General features: G+C 42.7%; 1 protein-coding gene across 1 annotated transcript in view; it reads left to right on the forward strand.

Moving 5' to 3' along the window:
- Positions 1-18,166, forward strand: part of LOC145347903 (regulator of G-protein signaling 8-like) — a 52,873-nt gene extending 34,707 nt beyond the window's left edge. Inside the window, exons 4-7 of the mRNA XM_080195862.1 lie at positions 5,724-5,834; positions 11,265-11,326; positions 15,756-15,922; positions 17,229-18,166. Of these exons, the coding sequence (XP_080051988.1) occupies positions 5,724-5,834; positions 11,265-11,326; positions 15,756-15,922; positions 17,229-17,429 (541 nt within the window). The 3' untranslated portion in view covers positions 17,430-18,166. The remainder of the gene's footprint in view (positions 1-5,723; positions 5,835-11,264; positions 11,327-15,755; positions 15,923-17,228) is intronic.
- Positions 18,167-22,228: the final 4,062 nt, after the last annotated feature.

A 22,228-nucleotide genomic window follows, 5' to 3' on the forward strand; every position in this document is an offset into this window, starting at 1 on the left:
CAGAGTTCACGGAGAGGCCGGCCATTATCTCCAGAATGGAGATATCAGTCCTTTGCATATTTGCCATTTTTACTCTTCTCTGTTTCTGAGCAAGGCACAGCCAATTTGAAAGTGCAGCTTCCACCCACATTGCTGCTCCGCTGACACTTCAATATATAATTAAGTGACTATCTCTTTTACATTACGTCCCACATGTGGTTCATTAGTCTTTCCAGCGCTCACATTTCTCATCCACCTCTGTCATTTAGCCAGGCTTTTGTTTTCCCTTCGCTTTCCCACATATTGCGCTGAATCTGATTTCTTAAAGTGTTCAGCACATGTTTAAAACAGCACAGCCATAAAATTTAGCTCCGTACCGCCTGTATTTGTGGTGCAATGGGTGCCATTTTAATCGCATAATGGCAGGCTGTGCAGGACATCATTGTGCCGAGGTTGTTAGTGCCGAAGATGCGTTGGAAGTATGTAATGGATTGAGGTTGTGACGTCAGTCAGCATGTAACACTAACTTAACGTCACAGCGGCCCTCCCCACGTAGCTGAACAGCTGTTCAGCAGCAGAAATGACCCACCACCTGCATTATTAAATAGGGATCATCAATTGTTTTCAGTTTAGCTACAGGTTTATTTTTATTGCCTCTGTCTAATTTTGTAAAGCTATTGAGAACTTTCCCTTTCTGTTTAACATGGGTGAGGTTGACAGGGAATGGTATGGCATGTGGCGAAAGTGAAAGTCTTGGTTATGACTAAGGATTCTGTCCAGTCATGGGTTCTGTAGTTTGCATCTCCCCTGGCCTGCTCTGTAACAAATAGATCAAATTAAGGCAATGCAGAGGAGCTGCTTGAAGAGGGAGGAGAGGCAGAAAGAGCAGGACTCTCCATCCAACGCCATATCCACCCAGGAGCTTCCAGAAGCATTTGTCTAACCACAATCTCACCAAGGAACGTTGTGTACAGCATCTCTATTTTATGAAGGAGGTGCTGACTCAAATCTGTTTTCCCTCACTCACAGACCTGCATATTTTGGACAGGTCAAGGAAACAGCTTTCACTGGCTGTGAGCGTGATGTGTCCCTGAGCTTCAATAAGTCAGGACCCTGTCAAACTGGAGCACGTCACATCTCTAACATCTTACAGTTTGCTGACCACTGTTCTGTAAGGGGAGAGACTAACTCTCTGTAGGTAGCAGGAGACCAGGACTAAGTGGAGAATGCATAACACTTCACTATTCTAGTGGGCCTCCTCCTTTGTCCCTTGGCAGGAACCTACTTGATTCTGCTGTCTTACCGTATGCAGGTCCCAACTCCATGCTGCTACTCATACAGATAGATGCAGTTTCAGTATCTGAGATAGTGGCTGTGAGTGTGAAAATAAGTGATGGTGTTTCACCATCAATCAATTTTTCCTCTTGTGCTGCATGCTCCTGAACCACTACCTGGACAGGCGGCACTTCCTGGGTATCTGTAAGTGTTACAATCAAGGAATGTGGGGAGAGTGGAGCTGGGGAAGACAAGAGATGCATGTAAGTCAGCAGAGATTATGAAGTGAGGGAGAAGTTGGATGTGAGAATGTGTAGTTAGTAAGATCATATTATCACCTTCAGTGGTTTCAGCCCCACTGCTAGTAACAGCCTCGATCCTGTCACTCCAATGATGGTGAGCACATTCTCCTCCATTAAGACATGCAGCCGTTGTCCTCTGCCAGTTAGGTACAACTACCTCCAGGTTTGTTCCATATTAGCCTGCAAAAGAAAATAAAGTATCTCAGTAAATCTGTGGCAATGTTTTTGTGTAAGACGGCTGTCATGTTTGAATGGCAGGTAGTGTGTGCAAAATGCAGCAATGCTACATATGTGAGAGATAGAGACACAGCTATGAATGTGATGCCTGAGTTGTGACTGATAGTGATTCGTGTTGTGTGAGTGAAGGGGGTATGGCTAATGGGTGATTTGTAAGGATGTAGTATTGGAAGCTGCATTCACTAACCCTGGCCACCATGTGACAGAACATGAAATTTTTTGCAGTATTACATCTAGGCCTTCGAAGTTAGACCACTGGCATTAACCACCCAGTTATCAGGTTCTCATTGCCTTTCTGGAGGACCTCCTGGCTACCTGTAGCCAAAGGATCACTCTCATCCTCTCTAGCTCTTGAACCAAGGCTTTCAATCTGAGAACGTTGGAGCCCATTTTCTGCAATGTTGCACCATTAGTTAATGTTCTTCCTGTTCAATAAGTTTTTTCCCAATCACTCCAATGCCAGTACCAGCAGGCTGTGGTTCCCTTTAAGAGGTGGAATCTGGCCTTAAATAGCAGTCTCATGGCCTTTGTCCCCTTTGAAGGAGTTCAGCCTCTTGACATCATACTTGGTGCTAAGATTTTGAAATGTTTGCATTCTCCGTCTTTCTATTGACATGTTAATGTAGGGCAGCAATCCATTGTGCAAATTGCTGTCTTTATTTTTTTGTAGTTCATTTTAAAGCTTTATTTCTGTCCCCTGTTGCTCGTGTTCCTTTAATTCACAAAATCTGGCTTTGACACAAGGCCCTAAAATACTGGCGGCCAGCCCCCACAAGACAGGGAGTGGAGAGAGAATGTGTTACTGCTCTCATTGTGGGCTGATCACATCCATGTTTCAAGATGGCGTGTGGCGACTCTTTACGTGCTATGGTGGTTAGTACAGACTCGATGGGCTGAACGGCCTCCTTCTGCATGGTAGGGATTCTATGATTCTATGTATGGTGTGATTTGTATGGATAACATGCAAAATGATACTTTTCACTGTATCTCAGTACATGTCACAATAATAAATCAATTCAAAGTTGCATGCTACTATCATTTAAATTAGCAGGCAGCACAGAGGTTGCATGCTTTCTGCAACAGCAGGAACTGGCACAAGTTAATCATGATCTCTGCACACAATTTTATCCAATCACCCCTGCTCCCCACACCACACCCCCCCTTATCTATTTAGCAAATTTATCCTCAATATCTCTTAAGTTAATTACTTCAAGTGTTATGGTGCAGTGGGTAGCTTCCCTGCCTGTGAGCCAGAAGCTCTGTGTTTGAGTCCCATCCCGGGACTTGATGGCCAAGGGCGGAGGGTTCATTACACAGCCAAACAGGTTGCGTATCATTGACAGCTGGAAAGAACAGGAGGGGCTCTTGGTCAGCCATGTTTGATGCAGAGTGGCGCCCCTCAAGCTACGAGCCTCCAGTGACGGGCTAATGGCCTGTTCAAGGAAAGACCCTAAGAAGTCTGACAACACCAGGTTTAAGTCCAACCGATTTATTTGATAGTAAACTCACAAGCTTTCGAGGTTTATCTCTTCGTCAGACTCAAACCTGGTGTTGTCAGACTTCTTACTGTGTTTACCCCAGTCCAACGCCGGCATCTCCACATCAAGGAAAGACTAGCAATGCAGACATGTAGAAGTTTGCCTCGCACACCACTGGGTGCAGGAAGAGAAACAACAAACAAACAATTACTTTGACTCAGGAAGACAAGTAGGAAAATACTTATTCCTTCTTAAAATGTACTTGAGAATGGATAACTCCCATTATTTTCATTTTTCATCTAATCAATCAATCCAGTTCTTTTCTGTGTTTAATTTTAAGTTAGAATTAAAGATTTCACTGCAGCAACTTTAATTTAATAGGTGCCTTAAAATAGTGGAAGGAATGTCTACAGTTGACCCATTTTTTATGCGCAGCTTATGTAAATCTTCACACAGAATATACGCTTACACATCTCTTCAAAGCAGTATATGTATTATTTTTAAGGGAAATTATTTCTATCCAACTCCCCCTTCCACCAAAAAAAGCCAGCTGTTGAAACAGATGTTGTCAAACATCAACCCGCCCCTTGTCTCGTCCCCCAACACAGTTTTCACACACTCATCCCTGTGACACTCGCAAAAGTTCAGGCACCCTGGCGTGAAATGTGTTTGAGTGAACTAATGCGCATTAATCATTCAATTAAGTAATACGGAGCCTGAGATGAACTGAGCAAATTCAAACCGCTTAAAGGTATTTTCAGGCACTGTGCATCCCAGAGTCACTATTGAACAATGAGGTCCTGCATCAAGAGGCAGAAAATCTATTGACAAATATGACGTTGATTTAGTCTCTGAATCCAGTTAGTAACTTTACTGATTATCAGGCAATATAATCTAAGAGCCATAAAACAAGTATCACTCTCGCGATAGTTTTTTTTAAATTCATTCAGGGGATGTAGGATTCGTTGGCTGGGCCAGCATGCTTTGCCCAACACTAATTGCCCTTGAATTGAGTGGTTTGCTAGGCAACCACATGGCTGTGGAATGGTTTACCAGGCTATTTCAGAGTCAACCACATTGCTATGGATCTGGAGTCACATGTAGGCCAGACCAAGTAAGAACAGGCCTTCCCTAAGTGAACGGATTAGTGAACCAGATGGCTTTTTATGACAATCGTTTCATGGGCGTCATTAGTCCAGGTTTCTATATTGAATTTAAATCCAAATGGTAGGATTTTTTTCTCCAAAAATATACTTTATTCATAAAAATCTCAAATAAACTATTGCAAATGTATAGGGCTTTGAATTGCAAACAGTGCCGAACCAAAACGTTTTTACAGATTTATACAAATTACAGTCATTACATTTCAATACTAAAACTATATACATGCCTCAATAGATTACTGTGTGCCGTTATTGCTCAGATCGGCACACAGTTATGCAGGTCGAGGGTATTCTGCAGTTCCCGGGCCCTCGGTCTGCCTCCGTTAAAAGGCCTTATAGTGTGGCCTTTCCCCATTGTGCCTTTGCGGCGGCTGCCCCAAGCTTCAGCCCGTCCCTCAGCACGTGAACCCAGGTCCCCAGAGCATTACCCTGGGTCTCTGGGTCATTCATCCAGCGATATTGCCGCTATGCTACCTACTCCCAATACACCTTTAACTTTATCTTTGTATTCAAGACCACATTATAATACTTGATTTTAGATGATGATTCTTTTATTCGTAATGTGTCTGTGTGTTCCATCGCTGATTTAAATGCTGTTTCTGACTAACTTGATCAGGGTAGATCGTGACTTTGCAGAATAGTAGAAAATGACAGCCTGTTTTATCTTTTTTCCTTTGCCGTCAGCGGAAATTAAAACATCGGGGCAAATATAAAATAAGCTGCCAACTGGCTCTCATCTGTTTCATGCAATGACACAAAGTTAAAAGCTACCCCAATATATTCATGACTTTATAATAATTCAAGATCAATGATGTTCTCAAGTAGGGGAGGCAGCGGCATAGTGGAATTGTCACTGGATTATTAATCCAGAGACCCAGCAGAATGCTACCTGGTCCCTGGAATTTTAATTCAATAAAATAATCCAGAACTAAAAGTTGAACCATGGAGCCATTGTCGATTGTTGAAAAAACCCGTCTGGTTCACTAATGTTCTTCAGGGGAGGAAATCTACCATTCTTATCTATCTGGCCAACGTGTGACTCCAGATCCACATTCAGTGTGGTTAAGTCTTAATGCCTGCTGACATGGTCTAGCAAGTCACTCAATCCAAGGACAATTAAGGGATGGGCAATAAATGCTGGCCCAGCCAGCGATGTCTACATTCCACGTAAGAATAAAGAAAAGTAATCCTCACGGTGAACCTTACAAATGCATTTGTTCACTGAAGATATCACATTATACAGCACCGGGAATACCTTTTAAGGACAGATTGTTGCCGTCTTTCTACAGGACCAGAGCAATGAAAACCCGACTGGGCTGCCTATCACAGAAATCTGACTCCTACAGCGACTTCAGCACTTTTCTCCCCAATAAACACGAAAAGCCAATTAGGTGCATGAAGTAAGTGATTTGTTTTCTTGGGAGGGGAGGGGAAGCAGAGGGAGTGGCAGAATAAATTGACAACTCTTGATCTTTAAAGGGGTAGGGCATTCAAGAAGGTTTTATTTTGCCAAACAGCAGAGAGAATCAAGCATCATTTTCAGTGCTTTATGATGTACTAGTGATGGCAGGAGACCACCCAATCTGCTTTTATCATTGCATCACTTGTTTGCGAATAGAACGAGAAAAGACTTGCCAGACAGTTATATAGTGGCAAAGTGACTCAAAGCCAATAATTTATAGTCGTTCTTTAGCCACTTCTAATTTATTATAGGAACACTTCAATCAAAAGCTGATAATTTTATGTGGCATTAAAACTGTTTGGCAGGGAAACCTGCAACTCCGTCTCCCAAAAATGACACGGTGGCATGGTGGTTAGCACTGCTGCCTCACAGCACCAGGGATCTGGGTTCAATTTCTGGCTTGGGTCACTGTCTGTGTGGGTTTCTCCCTTGGGCCTGTGTGTGTTTCTTTCTGGTGCTCCGGTTTCCTCCCACAGTCCAAAAATGTGCAGATTAGGTGGGGATTGGCCATGCTAAATTATCCCATAGTCTCCCAAGATATATGGGTCAGTGGGCTTACAGGAATAGGGCCTGGGTAAGATGCTCTGTCGAAGAGTTAGTGCAGACTCAATGGGCTGAATGATCTCCTTCTACACTGTAGAGTTTCTATAATTCTATGAAAAGGCTGCAAATTCTTGGTCAATTGAAATTTTCAAGGCTCAGGGCAATAGACATTGCCAAGGGGGATTTGGATCAAAGGAGGATAAATAAAATTAAGATACAGATCAGCCATGGATTGGATTAAATAGTTGAAGAAGTATAAGGGGCTGAATGGCTTACACTTCTTTCTATCTTATTTGTCTTCAGAGTGCATGAGGATGGGAGGGGAAGAATGATAAGTTAATAAAATCAGTCTGATTGCAGGTAAATGCTGTTGAATCTGATCTTTCAGAATGGATGCTTGCTTTGTTCAATCAATTGTCACTGTCGTCAATGAAAGACAGAATTGTACAAAATTAGTCAAATGGGCGTCATTTTTCCTTCAGAGAGCAGTAACAGATGTACAGGCAGAGATAAATATAACACTTCCCAATCATTAGCCCTTCCAGCAACAGCACAAAACGTAGACCCCCATCTGGCTGACCACACACTTTATAACGTTAGATGTGAAAGGTGGTGGGATAACAGGTTACTGGTTAACTTCACTGGGTCGAGTGTACTGGAGCAGAATGGAGTGCTGCAGACTCAATTCCTCATTCCACCTCATTCCTAACCATTGACATACCTCCCATGAGGAAGCTTGTGGGAGAGGAAGGAACAGGAGGCCACTTAGATTGTCAAGCCCATTCCATGTTACTCAATGAGATCCTGGCTGATCTGATAGAATTCTACAAGATTATGAGGGGCATGGATAGAGTGGATAGTCAGAAGATATTTCCCAGAGTAGAAGAGTCAATTACTAGGGGGCATAAGTTTAAGGTCGAGGGGCAAGGTTGAAAGGAGATGTACAAGGAGGGTTTTTTTACACAGAGGGTTGTGGGTGCCTGGAACCCGCTGCTGGGAGAGGTAGTGGAAGTGGATACAATAGTGACTTTTAAGGGGCATCTTGAGAAATACATGAATAGGATGGGAATCGAGGAGTATGGTCCCCAGAAGGGTAGGGGGTTTCAGTTAAGTAGGGCAGCATGGTCGGTGTAGGCTTGGAGGAACGTAGGACCTGTTCCTGTGCTGTAATTTTCTTTGTTCTTTGTTCTGTGACCTGACTCTATATACCAAGCTTTCCCTGTATCCTTTAACCTCTTTTCCTCCAACAAAAATCCATCAGTCTCATTTCAAAATTAACAACTGACCCACTTTCAGGAGAGAATTCCAGGCATCCACCATTCTTTGCATGTAGAATTGTTTCCCATTAGGCCTGGCTCTACATTTTAAGCTAAGTTCCCTTGTCTTAGTCTCCCCTACGAGGGGAAATAGTTTTTCTCTATCAGTTCCATCAATTCCCCTTAAATATCTTGAACATTTCAATCAAATCAACCCATAACATTCTAAATTCAAGCAAATATAGCCCTAGTTCATATGATGTATTATAATTTAAACCTTGGAGTCCAAGAATCATTCCGGTTTATCGACACTGCACTAGCACTCTTCCTAAGATGTGGTGCCCAGAACTGTTCACAAGACTGCAGGTGCAATCTAACTAATACTTTGTCACCACTCCATTATACTTTTGAATATTTTCTGTAATTGTTCATGACATTTTAATGATCTGTATACTTGGATTCCCAGTCTCTTTTACACCTCCACTGTTTTTCACCAATTTAGAAAACACTCCTATCTATCCTTTTTTAGGTCCAAACTGCATGACCTCATGCTTGCTCAGATTGAAACTCTTTTGCCGTGATATCGCCTATTCACTGAATCTATTAATACCTCTTTGTAATTTTTAGCTTCAATACGCACTGCTTATGACGCTACCCATCTTTGTGTCATAGATAAATTTGCATGTAAGACATTAATAAAGGCAATGACTAATTACAGCTCCAACATAGATCTTTGTTGAATATCATGAGCCATCTTGGCAATCCCCTAACAATCAACCTCATATTAGGCCCAGGATTTTAACCTCTCTGTCCATGGCGGAAGGGTTTTTAAAATGGTGGGCAGGACCCAATTTGAGGATTCCTTTCCCCTTTCGCTTTCCCTTTCTAGTCATTTTTGGCAGCACAGCATAAGGGTGTGGGAGGCAAGCCCGCATAGGGGCCAGAATTTTCCAGTCGTTCACCCCCTACTGCTGTTGCGAGCAAAGATGGAGATTTTGGCACTCAGCCAAATCTCCATCCACTGCAGCGGGACCAGAAAATGCCACTGTTGTGAATGGCCAGATAATTCCAGCCAGAATATTCCTGCTCTTGCCGCCTCCAGATGTGGGTATTTTAAATGCCCATAACTTTAACACAGTTGAGTCATTTTTTGCAGGAGACATGATTCACAGATTCTCAATGGATTTGTGAACCATGGGAGATCCCCAGTCTAGAACCAGGAACAAAGAAAGAATTGGACATTCAACATCCCTTTTGGAAATCAATATCCCTCTTACCCTCTCACAATGCTTCCAATTAAACGTAGACAGTGAAAGCGCCATTGAGGAAACCATTATTGCACTTCATGCCACTTATGTTTGTCCAAATAAACACACAGGCATTGAAAATCCACTTCAAAGAAAGATCATGTTATTACAAGGTAATAAAGCTGCTAACCAAACAGAGCTAGATATCCCCTTTATAATCGTGCAAACAAGCTCCTGGCAGTCTGAGTCCATTAGTCATCTTTGGAGATCATTCCGGCATGGGCCAATGTCGCAGTAAATGGAGGCAGGACTTCAAATTTGCTGGCCTCATGACCTGCCTGACTTTGTTGTCACATCAGGCCTGTCTCCAGCCCATGTCCATATCTCCCACTTGAAAGTAGAATATATGGGCTCATAGAGTCATAGATTTATTGGAGAGGCCCTTCCACCATTATTGAGGCACCAACAAAACTATATTAACTCCACTTTCCAGAACTTGGCCCACAGCCTTGAATGTTATGACATTTCAAGTGTTCATCCAAATATTTTTCAAAGTTGTGAGATTTCATGTCTCAACTACCCTCCCAGGCAGTGTAGTCCTGACCCACATCACCATCTGGATCAAAGCATTTTTCCTCAAATCGCCTCTAAACTTCCTCCCCCACAACCTTAACATTATGCCTCCTCGTTATTGACGCTTCAGCTAAGGGGAACAACTGTTCCTATCCACGCTGTCCAAATCTTCATAACCTTATGTGTCTCAATCAGGCTCCTCCAGGATTGAGATGAGATTGCAAATCCGTGAATGTTACCAACTCCTGACACCCATGTCTTTGATGAGCATCCAGCCCTTTCTGTCTCCTGCCACTTGACCAACTTGCAAACCTGATCAATGTTTTGCCATCAATTCCATGAGCTTCAGTATGGCCTATGTCTTCTGGGAGCTTCATTGAACGTTTCCTGCTCATAAGTTATGTACACTTCTAAATCACTAACATCCATAGGCTTTCCCCTGCCCACTGCTTTCGTTTCCTCTTTGAAAGGAATAAACAGTGAATAAGTTGTTACCATTAGGACACTGCCAACTTTCTCTTAACAACCAATGGAGTGTGAAATGTGACATATAAAAATGCAGAGACATCTCAGCATCCAGCGTGTGAACAGAAAATGCTCCTTAGAAAGATAGAAATTGAGCCAAATAATTAAAAATCACAAAATACATTCAAAGATTTGTCTGATGCATACCATAGAAATAAGAATGTACTGCAGCTATAAATAACTGGAGATTACTGCCATTAAATATTATTATTAACAACAATAAACGGGGGATATGCTTTTCCTTGCAATAATCCAAACAGACAATCTATGTTCAGAGAGGGCACAACTGCGAGGAGAGGGGAGGTGCGGAGTGTCAGAGGGGCAAATCTGCCCCTCCATGGGTGTTCCCTCCTCACCTGGCCTGGTCTCTACATAAAGCCTACACCCCTCTCTCGTCATCTCTCCCAGCCCCAACCCCCCCCCCGAACCCGCAACACAGCTGAATTTTCCTGTCCCATGCTCTCGCCACAGGGATCATAGCGGTGTGTGGCATGGTGGCACAGTGGTTAGCACTGCTGCTTCACAATGCCAGGGACCCGGGTTCAATTCCAGCCTCAGGTCGTTGTCTGTGAGAAGTCTGTGCATGGGTTTTCTCCAGGTGCTTCGGCTTCCTCCCACACTCCAAAGATATGCGGGTTAGGTAGATTGGCCATGTTAAACGGTGTGGATATGTCAGTGTTGGACTGGGGTAAACACAGTAAAAAGTCTGACAACACCAGGTTTAGGTCCAACCGATTTATTTGATAGTAAACTCACTAGCTTTCGAGGTTTCCCTCATCTCCAGGTGACCTGAAGAAGAGGGAAACCTCGAAAGCTACTGAGTCATGCTAAATGGCCCCTTAGTGCCGGGGGACTAGCTAGGGTAAATGTATGGGGTTGTGGGGATAGGGCCTGGGTGGGATTGTTCTCAGTGCAGACACGATGGGCCAAATGGCCTCCTTCTGCACTGTAGGATTCTATGATCTGTGATGACATGGACCATGCAAAGGTCCATTGACCTCAGGTGGGACTTTTCGGCTTTGGGACGAGCGCGGCTGTAAAATCCCACCCAGGAAGTTTGAACCTGGGCACTGCTTTGCGGTTCCAGTCCTGGCTGCTGCTGCTGTCGATGGGACTACAGGGCTGCAGTCAATCAGATTGGCCAAGAGCTCTCTGAGGCAGGACTTCCTCCCCAGTGACTTTCCAGGATGATAACAATAATGATGATTCTCTGGATTTTCAAAGGCTGTCTACAGAGGAAGTTGTGCAATGGACCGAATCATTCAGTGTACTTCTGGCTAGTAAGTGTAAGTACAATAAATACTTTCATATATCAACTGGAATCAGTACAAAGGCAGTCGTGATGATCAAAGAATCTTTCTAGAAATGCAGCGTGAAGAAAACTCAAATGAGAAAATATCACGCCTCAACACATTTAGTAATTTAATTGTGCATTCCTGATAGAAATTATATTGTTATAAATGTAATATATTACTGTTAATTCTTTGTTACCTTATTCAATGTGTCCCACTTAACTGTTCTGAGTGAATGTTAATACCCAGTGGGAGAGAGAGGGTTAAATCTAAAACCTGGCTGAAACCAGGCACAAATTTGCATCAATTTCCTGTTAAACCTGGGTGGAGGCCGGTGTTGGGAGAATAATCTGTTCTCAAGCATCAAGTCAGGAATTTTAATATGTTAACGAGGCTTCGAATTTAGCACCCATGGCTGCATGTTTGCCGGGGCTCGGGAGTCGAGCCAAGATCACCCTTGCGAGGGAAAGCTGCAATCGCTGGTGTTCCTCTCTCATTGCCATTCCCCTTCCCCCACCCAATGATTTCACATCATGTCCCCAATGACAAAAATCCCAGACTGAAACCGCCCCCAACAGCTCATCTTACTCCCACCCCATCTACTTCCCAACCTCACCCCCAACTATATGGCATGCAAGAAGCAATACTTTTCACTGTATACTAATACATGTGACAATAATAAATCAAATTAAATCAAATCAAATCAGTTTCGGCACGAGAGGGGCGGTAACACCCGGACCCACATCTCTCCTCCTCAGCGGCATGGAGTCACAGTGGTTAGCACTGCTGCTTCACAGCTCCAGGTACCCAAGTTCATTTCCAGCCTTGGGTGACTATCTGTGTGGAGTTTGCATGTTCTCAGTGCGGGTCTGCTCCGGTTTCCTCCCACAGCCTGAAAATGTGCAGGTTGGGTGGATCAGCCTTGCTAAATTGCCCCTTACTGTCCCAGAGATACGTAGGTTACAGAGATTGGCCATGGTAAATGTGTGGGGTTATGGGGAAAAGGCAGAAGATGGTCTGAGCAAGTTACTCCGTCAGAGAGACTGGATGGACTGAATGGCTTCTTCTGCTCGATAGGGATTCTATGATTCCACGTTTCTCTCTATCTCCTCAGTCAAGGCCTCCAGTACAGTGTCAGAGAAAGTTGGAACCCACTCTCTCCCATGCTGTGCTCTCATTGAGCATTTCCCAGCTCAGAAGCAACTGTAGAATGACTTTCAGCAGTTACTTTGATCAGTATGTATTTCCCCTTTAAGAGGCTGGTGAGCCTTAACCTCTCCTGACTTTGCCCACTGAGGCATGCAGCTACTTCTCAGTGTGCTGGACACTGGTTGTACATGCTGCAATTATAACCAGCAGGCAGCACGGAGAAGGTGCTCAGCAAGCATGGAGAAGGTTCAACCTGAAATCGCAATGCTCTTTATCATTCTCAGTGTTATGATGTGGAGATCCTCAGTATCTATCAGCTGCTGCCCTGAACACTGTCTCTGAAATCGTGCCATTTGTTTTTTAACACCTCAATGAAAGTGAAGGCAATCTGTTAAATCCTGGGGAAGTTACTTCCCCTTCTCACCAACCTGACACGCTCATACACTATGGGCAGCTGCTCTTCCTTGTGTCAGCTGTAGGGGTTAAGTACACGAGGCATATCTTGAAACTGTACAGCACAATAAGGTACCATTATTGCACTCCAATAATTTATTTTCCCTGATGGGGAAATCTGTATTTCTCAACCAAGGTGATAATGGTTCAATACAATTCATCCAAAAACAACTTCAGTCGTTACACGTTTGTGAAAAATATATGGAAGTTTCCCCCCGTTTACTGAGCAGTGCGATATTCCCAGAACAAAATGATGAATGACTATGTTAAAAGCTGAAGTCTGTTGAAAGAATAGTTTACAGTGCAAGATCTTTAGATCAGTATTATGGTAGAAAGTGCAGCCAAGTCCTCAAAAATCCAAATATCTTAAAGCCAGCTGGATAATATAAACAGAAGCAGATTTGCAGAGAGGTTTGTGAAAGACAGAGATGTTTTGAGTCACTGGGATCTCTGTACCATTGCCCTTGAGTCCCAAAGCAGAGTTCAGGGACAGGGTCAAAGCGAGGCTGTGTTGCCAGGATGAGGCCATGGGAAAAGTACTCTTGTCATGTGCTCTGTCACGTTTCTCATGACTGCATCTTCTCATGCCTCTCAAATAGTCTGTATGCAATCATTATTTGAAGGTGGGTTTTTTTTTTGAAAAAGTTATCCTCAGAAGGAATACCGAATACTCAGGCTGAAACTTTCTGCCAGTTCAGCAGAGCCCTTAGTGAGCGATCCTAATAGGAGGTAGCCCCACACAAAGCAATTGGCCGAGACATTCTGGTGTCACCACATGTTGTGCTGGTGCTGGTTGGCCATCTACATCTCCAGTATAGCAGACAAGAATTGCACACTTATTATGAAACAAATGCTTAATTCTTTAAATATGCAAATGTCAAGTGGCCCATCAAATCCCCCTCTGCAAGATTGCCTTGCCCTAAACCTTCATTTGCACACAGGAAAACCAGGTCAAAAAGGCAGGAGCCCCTTCCCCCATCCCCTTCATTCAAAAAGTGGGAGCTGTTGCAGTTCTCTGTTCTCCCTCCTCCCGTCACCACTACTACCCTCAACTTCTTCCACTGCCTTTCGACCTAATAGTCCCCCATTCCCAATCCATGACTCTTAAGCCCTTTCCTCCCCCAGCCCCGCCCCCCACAAACCTCTCAGTCACTGAATGAATCCCAAATCCCAGTATCAGGTGTGATTAAGCCAGGCCTGGCAAGGCAGGTGCAGCAAATCCTGTTTCCTGAATTTCTAATCCATTCACTTTTACACTATTCGGTCAAAACAGTTTCAAAGAAGAATTAAATAGAGTATTCAAATCTGAACAATATCATTGTTACTATAAAATTTCTGATTCATTAAAGATTTAGATTTGATTTGCTTGCAATATAGGACAGCCCAAATTTAAAGCCTAAAATGTAGGAGGAGATTCCAATGGATGGGAGGGACAATTGGACATTGACTAAATTGCAAGAGTTAAAGGAAAATGTTTCTTCTTTGGCAAAACTAACAAAAGGTTGCCACATATATGATCAGTTTATGTGCAAGATTGGCATCATTTTCTTTTGCACACCACCCAATTTTTAAAACACTCTTTTAATAAAAAGCAGCAAACTAAATCACAAACCTGATTGGATGAAAATTCTGACTACTTAGTTTGAGTTTTGGAAAATGGTTTTGACATCTCTAGTCATGCCATAAAATCCCTACAGTGCAGAAGGAGCTCATTCGGCCCATTGAGTCTGTACTGACTCTCTGAAGGAGCAGCCCACCCAGACCCTCCTCCCTGCCCTATCCCCATAACCCCACGCATTTAGCATGGCTAATCCACCTAATCTATACACCTTGGGACACTAAGGGACAACTTAGTGTTGCCAATCCACCTAACCTGCACACCTTTGGACTGTGAGAGGAAACCAGAGCACTCGGAGGAAACCTGTGCAGACACAGGGAGAATGTGCAAACTCCACTCAGTCACCCAGAGCCCAAATCAGACCTGTATCCCTAGGACTATGAAGCAGCAGTGCTAAACACTATGCTGGCTGCTTAATAACTTTGACACTGTTTCTGCCTGATTTTGCACTTTTGCTTGTTAGGTGAATATGATACACTACAGAAACACTCTAGAATCATAGAATCCCTACAGTGCAGAAGGAGGCCATTCAGCCCAACAAGTCTTCACCAACCACAGTCCCACCCAGCCCCTATTCCCATAACCCCATACATTTACCCTGCTAATCCCCAGGCACTAGGGTCAATTTATCATAGCCATTCAACCTAACCCGCACATCTTTGGACTGTGGAAGGAAACCAGAGCACCGGAAGAAATCCACGCAGACACGGGGAGAATGTGTAAACTTCCCACAGACAGTCACCTGAGGCCAGAATTGAACCCAGGTCCCTGGCGTTGTGGGGCAGCAAGGCTTACCAATGTACCACCCTCAGAAAAACCTACTGTCATGGAACTTGGTAGTGCCTCATCTAGGGAATTGAACCCCAATCTCTCGCGTGACAAGTAGAGATGCTAGTCATTATACTAACAAGGACCTGAGAAGGCAAGTCACGTTCGAGAATCTCATTGTCAAACTAACAGTGTTCTCATGCAGCTATTACTATTTCCACCTTCCCCTGCAGACTTTCAGCACACAAGGCAGGAATTCCTGACAAATTGCCCATTTAAAATGTTACTGAGCACAGAAACGTATATTTACAGTTATAGGAGGAATTTTTAACATGAAGCATTTAGATAATATTGATCTTAGCAACAGAAACAACAAACAGAAAAAAGAAAATGTTTAAGCTATGGTAACCATTTGGCATCTCTTCCCCTCGCCAGATGGTCTAGTTGCCTTCAGAGCGTTCCTCCGCTCGGAGTACAGTGAGGAAAACATTGAATTCTGGCTGGCTTGTGAGGACTACAAGAAAACCAAGTCACCTGCAAAACTGGCTTCGAAGGCAAAGAAGATCTACTCAGAATTTATAGATGTTCAAGCTCCAAAAGAAGTAAGTATTGAACTTTTTAAAAATAAAACCACAAGACTAGAGTGACATAACATTTTTAAAATTCTTTGAATTGCAGACGAGGCTGATCTAAGGGACTTGTCAAATTTCAGCATCCCAAACAAGTGTCCAACTATACGCCCACAAACCAGGCACATGGCAAAAAAATGCATCACCCTGAGACAGTTATTGGAAAGGCATGTACTCATCACTTTGAATGAGCTTAAAATTAATCTTACTTGCTTGCTGTATATTCACAGAAAAAAGTAGCTGATTTGTCAGTGCACCATGATGGTGACATGACTTGAATGAAAATGCTTCATAAAACCACAGACATCTACAGAGCAGAAAGAGGCTGTTTATCAAGTCCACAGGCAGACACTTCTCTATCCAACCTAATCCCTCTGTTGGCCCTTAGGTTATGGCACTTCAGGTGCTGATCCAAGGATTCTATAAATGTTATGAGGGTTTCTGCCCCTACACTGTCTCAGGCAGTAAAATCCAGACCGCCACCATCTTCTGGGTGAAAGAACATCCCCTCTAATCCTCATACCTCATACCCTAAATCGATGCGGCTGGTGATTTATCCCCCAGACATGGTGAATAGGTTCTTCTTATACACATTATCTAGACCCCTCATAACCGTATACCTTAATTAACTCTTTCCTCAGCCTCCTCTGTCCCAAAAACAGCAGCAATATCAATACCAATATTGTAGAGATTCTATGATTCTATGATTTGAGAGTGTTTCTGTAGTGCAGTGGTTACCATATTCACCTAACAAGCAAAGGTGCAAAATCAGGCAAAAACAGTGTCACAATTATTTAGCAGCCAGCATGGTGGCACAATGTTTAGCACTGCTGCTTCATAGCGCCAGGGATACAGGTCTGATTCAGGCTTTGGGTGACTGAGTGGAGTTTGCACATTCTCCCTAGTCTATCCAAACTTGCTTTCTAACTAAAGTTCTTCAATCCACGCCACATCCTTGTTAATAACTTCTATATCCTCTCTAATTCAATCACATCCTTCCAATAATACAAAGACCAGAAATAGCATGCAGGTGACTGCTTGGTTGCAATCTCATGGTGACAAGATATAGACCGAAAGTCTCGTATTTGTATATCACCTTTCACCATTTCAGGCTATCTCAAAGTGTTTCACAAACCATGACTGTTTTCTCGCTGCAGTCCCCTTACAAATGCTCAGTGTGTCTTGGGACTGAAACCTATCTCCCTGGAATGTGTTTTTGCCCAATGTCAGGGCAAGTCTGAGGCAGCCAGTGTAAACTTGAGTTGGTTCCCGTTTTCAGGTAAACCTCGATTTCCAAACACGGGAGCTGACCAGGAAGAATCTGCTGGAGCCAACCCACGCCTGCTTTAATGATGCGCAGAAGCGGATCTACAGCCTGATGGAAAGAGACTCTTACCCTCGGTTCCTGAGGTCAAAGATTTACTTGGATGTGCTAAATCAGACACAGAGCAACAGCCAGACACAACGGAGGTTCAGCTAAGAAAGGCTACACTGTACACGCAGAGTCCCCTCACATTGCATTGTCTGCACCATTCTGCTCATGAATTTTACTCTGCTGGTGTACATTACTGTTGCGCTGAAGATGGAATAGATGGAAAACTTTCCTCATGGTGCTCTCTTGTCCTTGGTTTCCAGCCACTCCATGGAATGCAATCTTGTTTGACAGCAAGTCTTTACCCAAATGGGCATGTCTCAGTGCCAGTTTCCTGTGCCCCAGTGTACCTTTGCCATAAAATTATTTCATAATATTTAGGATAACACTTCTGTTTTGTAACCAACCAAGGCATGTCGAAGCAGCTTTTCCTACCCTTATATCTTTGAGCTGTAAAGGCGCTAGAAGATCAAATATACAACGTTTTAGTGCACATGTATTTAAGTGTTCAACGTGAAAACAGTTACAATGAATCAAGCATTTGTGATACAATAGACACTTGTTGATTGAACACTGTGTATGTGAGGAAGACACACATCTTTATTAAGTGCATTTCCATTTATATATTTATCATCCCCAGTCCCTTCAGTCTGAGTGTATTTATTAAATGCGATATTGAATAAAGTGTGTTTGTGAGGAAGAATGATTGTCTTCAGTAGGATAACTATGTTCCTGGACACTTATCATTTCAATGTAAACCTTTGAACAGAAAAAATTATTAATTCCAATTGACTGACAACAACATTAATACATTTGACGTTGCAAAGTCCTGGGATATAATAAATTCATTATCTGGGTCGCCTTATTCTCTAATTCAGTAATGTAGTCAGTACAGAAATATAGCAAATTAGAAGTTTTTACTTTTTTTTGATATTACATTACATTGTATTACATTTGACTGAAAATGATGTCTAATTACACTACCACATGTTCCCATTGCATCTTTCAACTTCAGAAAGTGTTGCCTCAGTATTTTAACCTGTTCTAATACCAGACTCAAGCAGCCACTCTTCACTGCCGTAAATCTAATCAATTCATATCCCAGGTATTCGATTAACAGGTCTGTTTTTTTTTGTCTCAAGTCCACATGCCCTAATTTCCCAAAGGCAATCATAGAATCATAGAGTCCCTACAGCACAGAAGGAGGTAATTCAGCCCATCAAGTCTATACCAACCACAATCCCACCCAGGCCCTACTCACATAACCCCATGCATTTACCCTGCTAATCCCCATGACACTAAGCCACACATCTTTGGAATGTGGGAGGAAACCGGAGCACCCGGAGGAAACTCACACAGACATGGGGAGAAATTGCAAACTCCACACAGACAGTGAGCTGAGGTGAGAATTGAGCCTGGATCCCTGGCGCTGTGAGGCAGCAGCACTAACCACTGCACAAGGCTTTTCTTCTTCCCTAGCCCAGGGATGCCAGACCATTTGCAGAATCCAATTCTGCTACTGCAGCTAAGATCCATTCTTCAATCATAGCCCAAGGTTGGATCCTAGTTCTCTCCATGTCTGTATTGTCTCGTGCCACCCTGAGTTGTGCCCATTCCCACCAGGCTATCTATTTTATGGGGGCATGCAAAGAAGGGCCACTGAAATTGGACCGTATTTACACAGAAAACGTTTTCTCATCTGTTTACAACACAGGGATTAGTTTTGTTTATAGCGATGTATTGCATCTTCCTTCCCCCTTTCCTTGTATTTACAGGACATCACGTTCTCTCTTTCAATAACATGACTCTGCAAGAAAACATATTCTTGTCTCTCCTCAGGGAGAGGTCTTGCTCGCCAGATGGTTGATGTCATTAGGAGGCAGGAGCACAAGTCCAGTGTCTGAGGCAATATCGTCCTGACAGACCAGTCTGATTTTCTCACTGTGCAATTATTCTGATTACCCGTCACTCTCTTCCCTCACAAAGGGCAAAACAGTGAAAACAAGCAAGGTTTCATTCCCAGTGAGTCGCAGCGTTGTGCAATCAGCTCACTGTCATGCGGTGACACTTTATTTACGAGGTCTAGTCCTGCAGTTTAACAGAGTTGTTGGTTAGTTTTATATCTGGAGGGAGCTGCAATCCAACAGATCTGACCGGTAGGACACCACATAGATAATAAAAAGCCTCTCAATCCCCTCCCTCTCCCCATCCACCACTTACACAGTGCACACTCAGCACAGGTACCTGACCAGATCAGGCAAATAATATTTAATAGTTGGCACTGTTTTATGCATTACTTACAGAAGTGCCACTTTTAGCATATTAAACAAGTCAACAGTTTCTGGAAGTTCATCATCAAAAAAAATTATAAAGGTCTGTCAATTGCAACCCACCCTACAGAATAAGGGAATATTACACAACTTTAAACCAATACTATTTAGGGTATGAAGCATATGCAATTTGAGAATTGCAGATTCTCAAACATGTTAAATCAAGTAGCCTCACTTTGTTAAAGTGCAATCATTTTAGAATTGAGATTGTGGATGCAATTGGTGGCACAGCGGTTAGCACTGCTGCCTCACAGCGCCAAGGAACCGGGTTCAATTCTGGCCTCAGTTCACTGTCTGTGTGAAGTTTGCACGTTCTCCCCATGTCTGTGTGGTTTTCCTCCGGGTGTTCCTGTTTCCTCCCACAACCCAAAGATGTGCAGGCTATGTTGATTGGCAATGCTAAATTGACCCTAGTGTCAGGGGATTAGCCAGGGTAAATATGTGAGGTTACGGGAATGGGGTTTAGGTGGGATTGTGGTCATTGCAGATTCAATGGACCAAATGGCCTCCTTCTGCACTATAGGGATTCTATGAATTACTGTCAGTTAGGAGAGGCAGATGTTATATGAGATTTCCTGTGATTTTGTTTTAAGTAAGTTGGTTATAGTTATAGTTTTACCATCCACTACTTACATGAAGCAAATTGTGTTGATACTAATAGATCAGCTACACATTGTGGGTCTATATTGTGAACACCTAGGCAATTTAGGAATAACATGTAAAATTAATTAAAAAGGTGAAATTCAGATTTTAAAATGATTGGGGATTAATTTAAAAAGCATTTTTAGGTAGAGGATGTTAAATTATCAATAAAAGCCATTTTTCTTCTGCACACAAATATTTGTTAATGGTTAAAAAACATAATTAGGGTCCCCGGGATAAGGCAATCGTGCTATGATGAGACTAAATTGGGTCCATTTTTTCTGGAGTTTAGAAGAATGAGAAGCGATCTCATTGAAACATACAAAATTCTAAAGGGGGTTGATAATTTGGACTCTGAGAGATTTAAAACATGGGGGCACAGTCTCAGGATAAGAGGCTAAGCATTTAGGACTCAAATTAATTCACTCAAAGGGCTGTGAATCTTTGGAATGTTCTATCACAGAGGTGAGAGGTTACACAACACCACCACCTGGTGAAGGAGCAGCTCTCCGAAAGCTTGTGATTTCAAATGAACCTGTTGGACCATAACCTGGTGTTGTGTGACCTCTCATCCATCCAAGTCCAACATCAGCATTTCCACATCATATCTACCATAGATGGTTGTGGATGATCCTTCATTTAATACATTTAAGGCTGGGATAGACAGAGTTTTGATCTCTTGGGGAATCAAGGGGAAGTGGACGAAAAAGTGGAGATGAAGCCATGATCGCATTGAATGGGCTCGATGGACCACGTAATCTACTCCTGGTCCTGTTTCTTGTGTCCTTGTTTTTGAGTAACATGATTGCAGTTAAACATTATAAGGTCACTAAAGTTGATTTCGAAATTTGCAGGAAATTTCAACAAACACTGGATTGAATTACATCAAATTTACAGCACAGAAACAAACTATTGGGTCCAATTGCTTTATGCTGGTGTTTATTCTCCACATAAGTCTTTACCCACACTACTTCAATTGACCCCATCAACATATCGACAGCAACATCAACTTGATACAGCACCTTAATGTAGTAACAGATCAAAAGACACTTCACCGAAAGTCAAACAAAAATTAACCTCGAGGCTTACAAAGAGACATTAGGACAGGTAAAATAAAGCTTGGTCAAAGAGGTAGATTTTGAAGAGTATCTAAAGGAGGAGGGGAAAACAAGCAGAGAGATTTCAAGAGGATCTGCGTGGTTAACAGCTTTATCCCTCTCTCTTTGCAGTGTGTTTGTCTAGATTCCTCTTACATGCATCTATGCTATTTACCTCATCTACTCTCTATGCAAATACCACATTTTAACCACTGTTTGGGTAAAAAACTTTTCCCTGAATTTTGTGTTGGATTTAGTAGTCACTATTTTATATTCACTGTCATAGTTTTGGTTTCCCATTTGGAAATACCTCCTCTCATTTCAAACACCTTCTTAGCCTTACAGATCTCTGTCATTCATCAGCTTTCACTTTCTGAGACCAAAGAGTTCTAGTTTGATTGGTTTAGCCTCTCAGTTCCAGTTGTAAGTCTTTTTCACACCATCATCAATGCCTTTAAGTTCTTTTTAAAATATAGAGACCAGAATTTGGCTTAATGCTCCAAATGTGGTCTAGCCAAATTTGTTCCAAGTTTTAATCGAGTTCTCTGCATTTCAGTTCTACCCCTCTTGAAGTAAATCCCTGCTCTTTATTTGCTTTTCTTTTAAAAAATGTGGCTTTAATTAACCTTTTTCTGGTTATTTTAATGATTTGAGTAGCTATCTCACGAGATTCTTTTCATTTAGACTCATTGGGCAGAATCTTATCTGCTATGGGGAGGTGATTTTGGAGGTGGGAGGAAGGGAATTTCTGAAAATCATGCGCGGGGCATCACCCAAGGAATTCGCCATGTGGTCAGAAGATCACCACTGTAACTGCTGAAGGTGGAGGGGTTCTCCT

This window comes from Carcharhinus amblyrhynchos, chromosome 9 (genome assembly GCF_965287045.1).
Source record: "Carcharhinus amblyrhynchos chromosome 9, sCarAmb.v2.hapA, whole genome shotgun sequence".
NCBI lineage: Eukaryota > Metazoa > Chordata > Chondrichthyes > Carcharhiniformes > Carcharhinidae > Carcharhinus > Carcharhinus amblyrhynchos.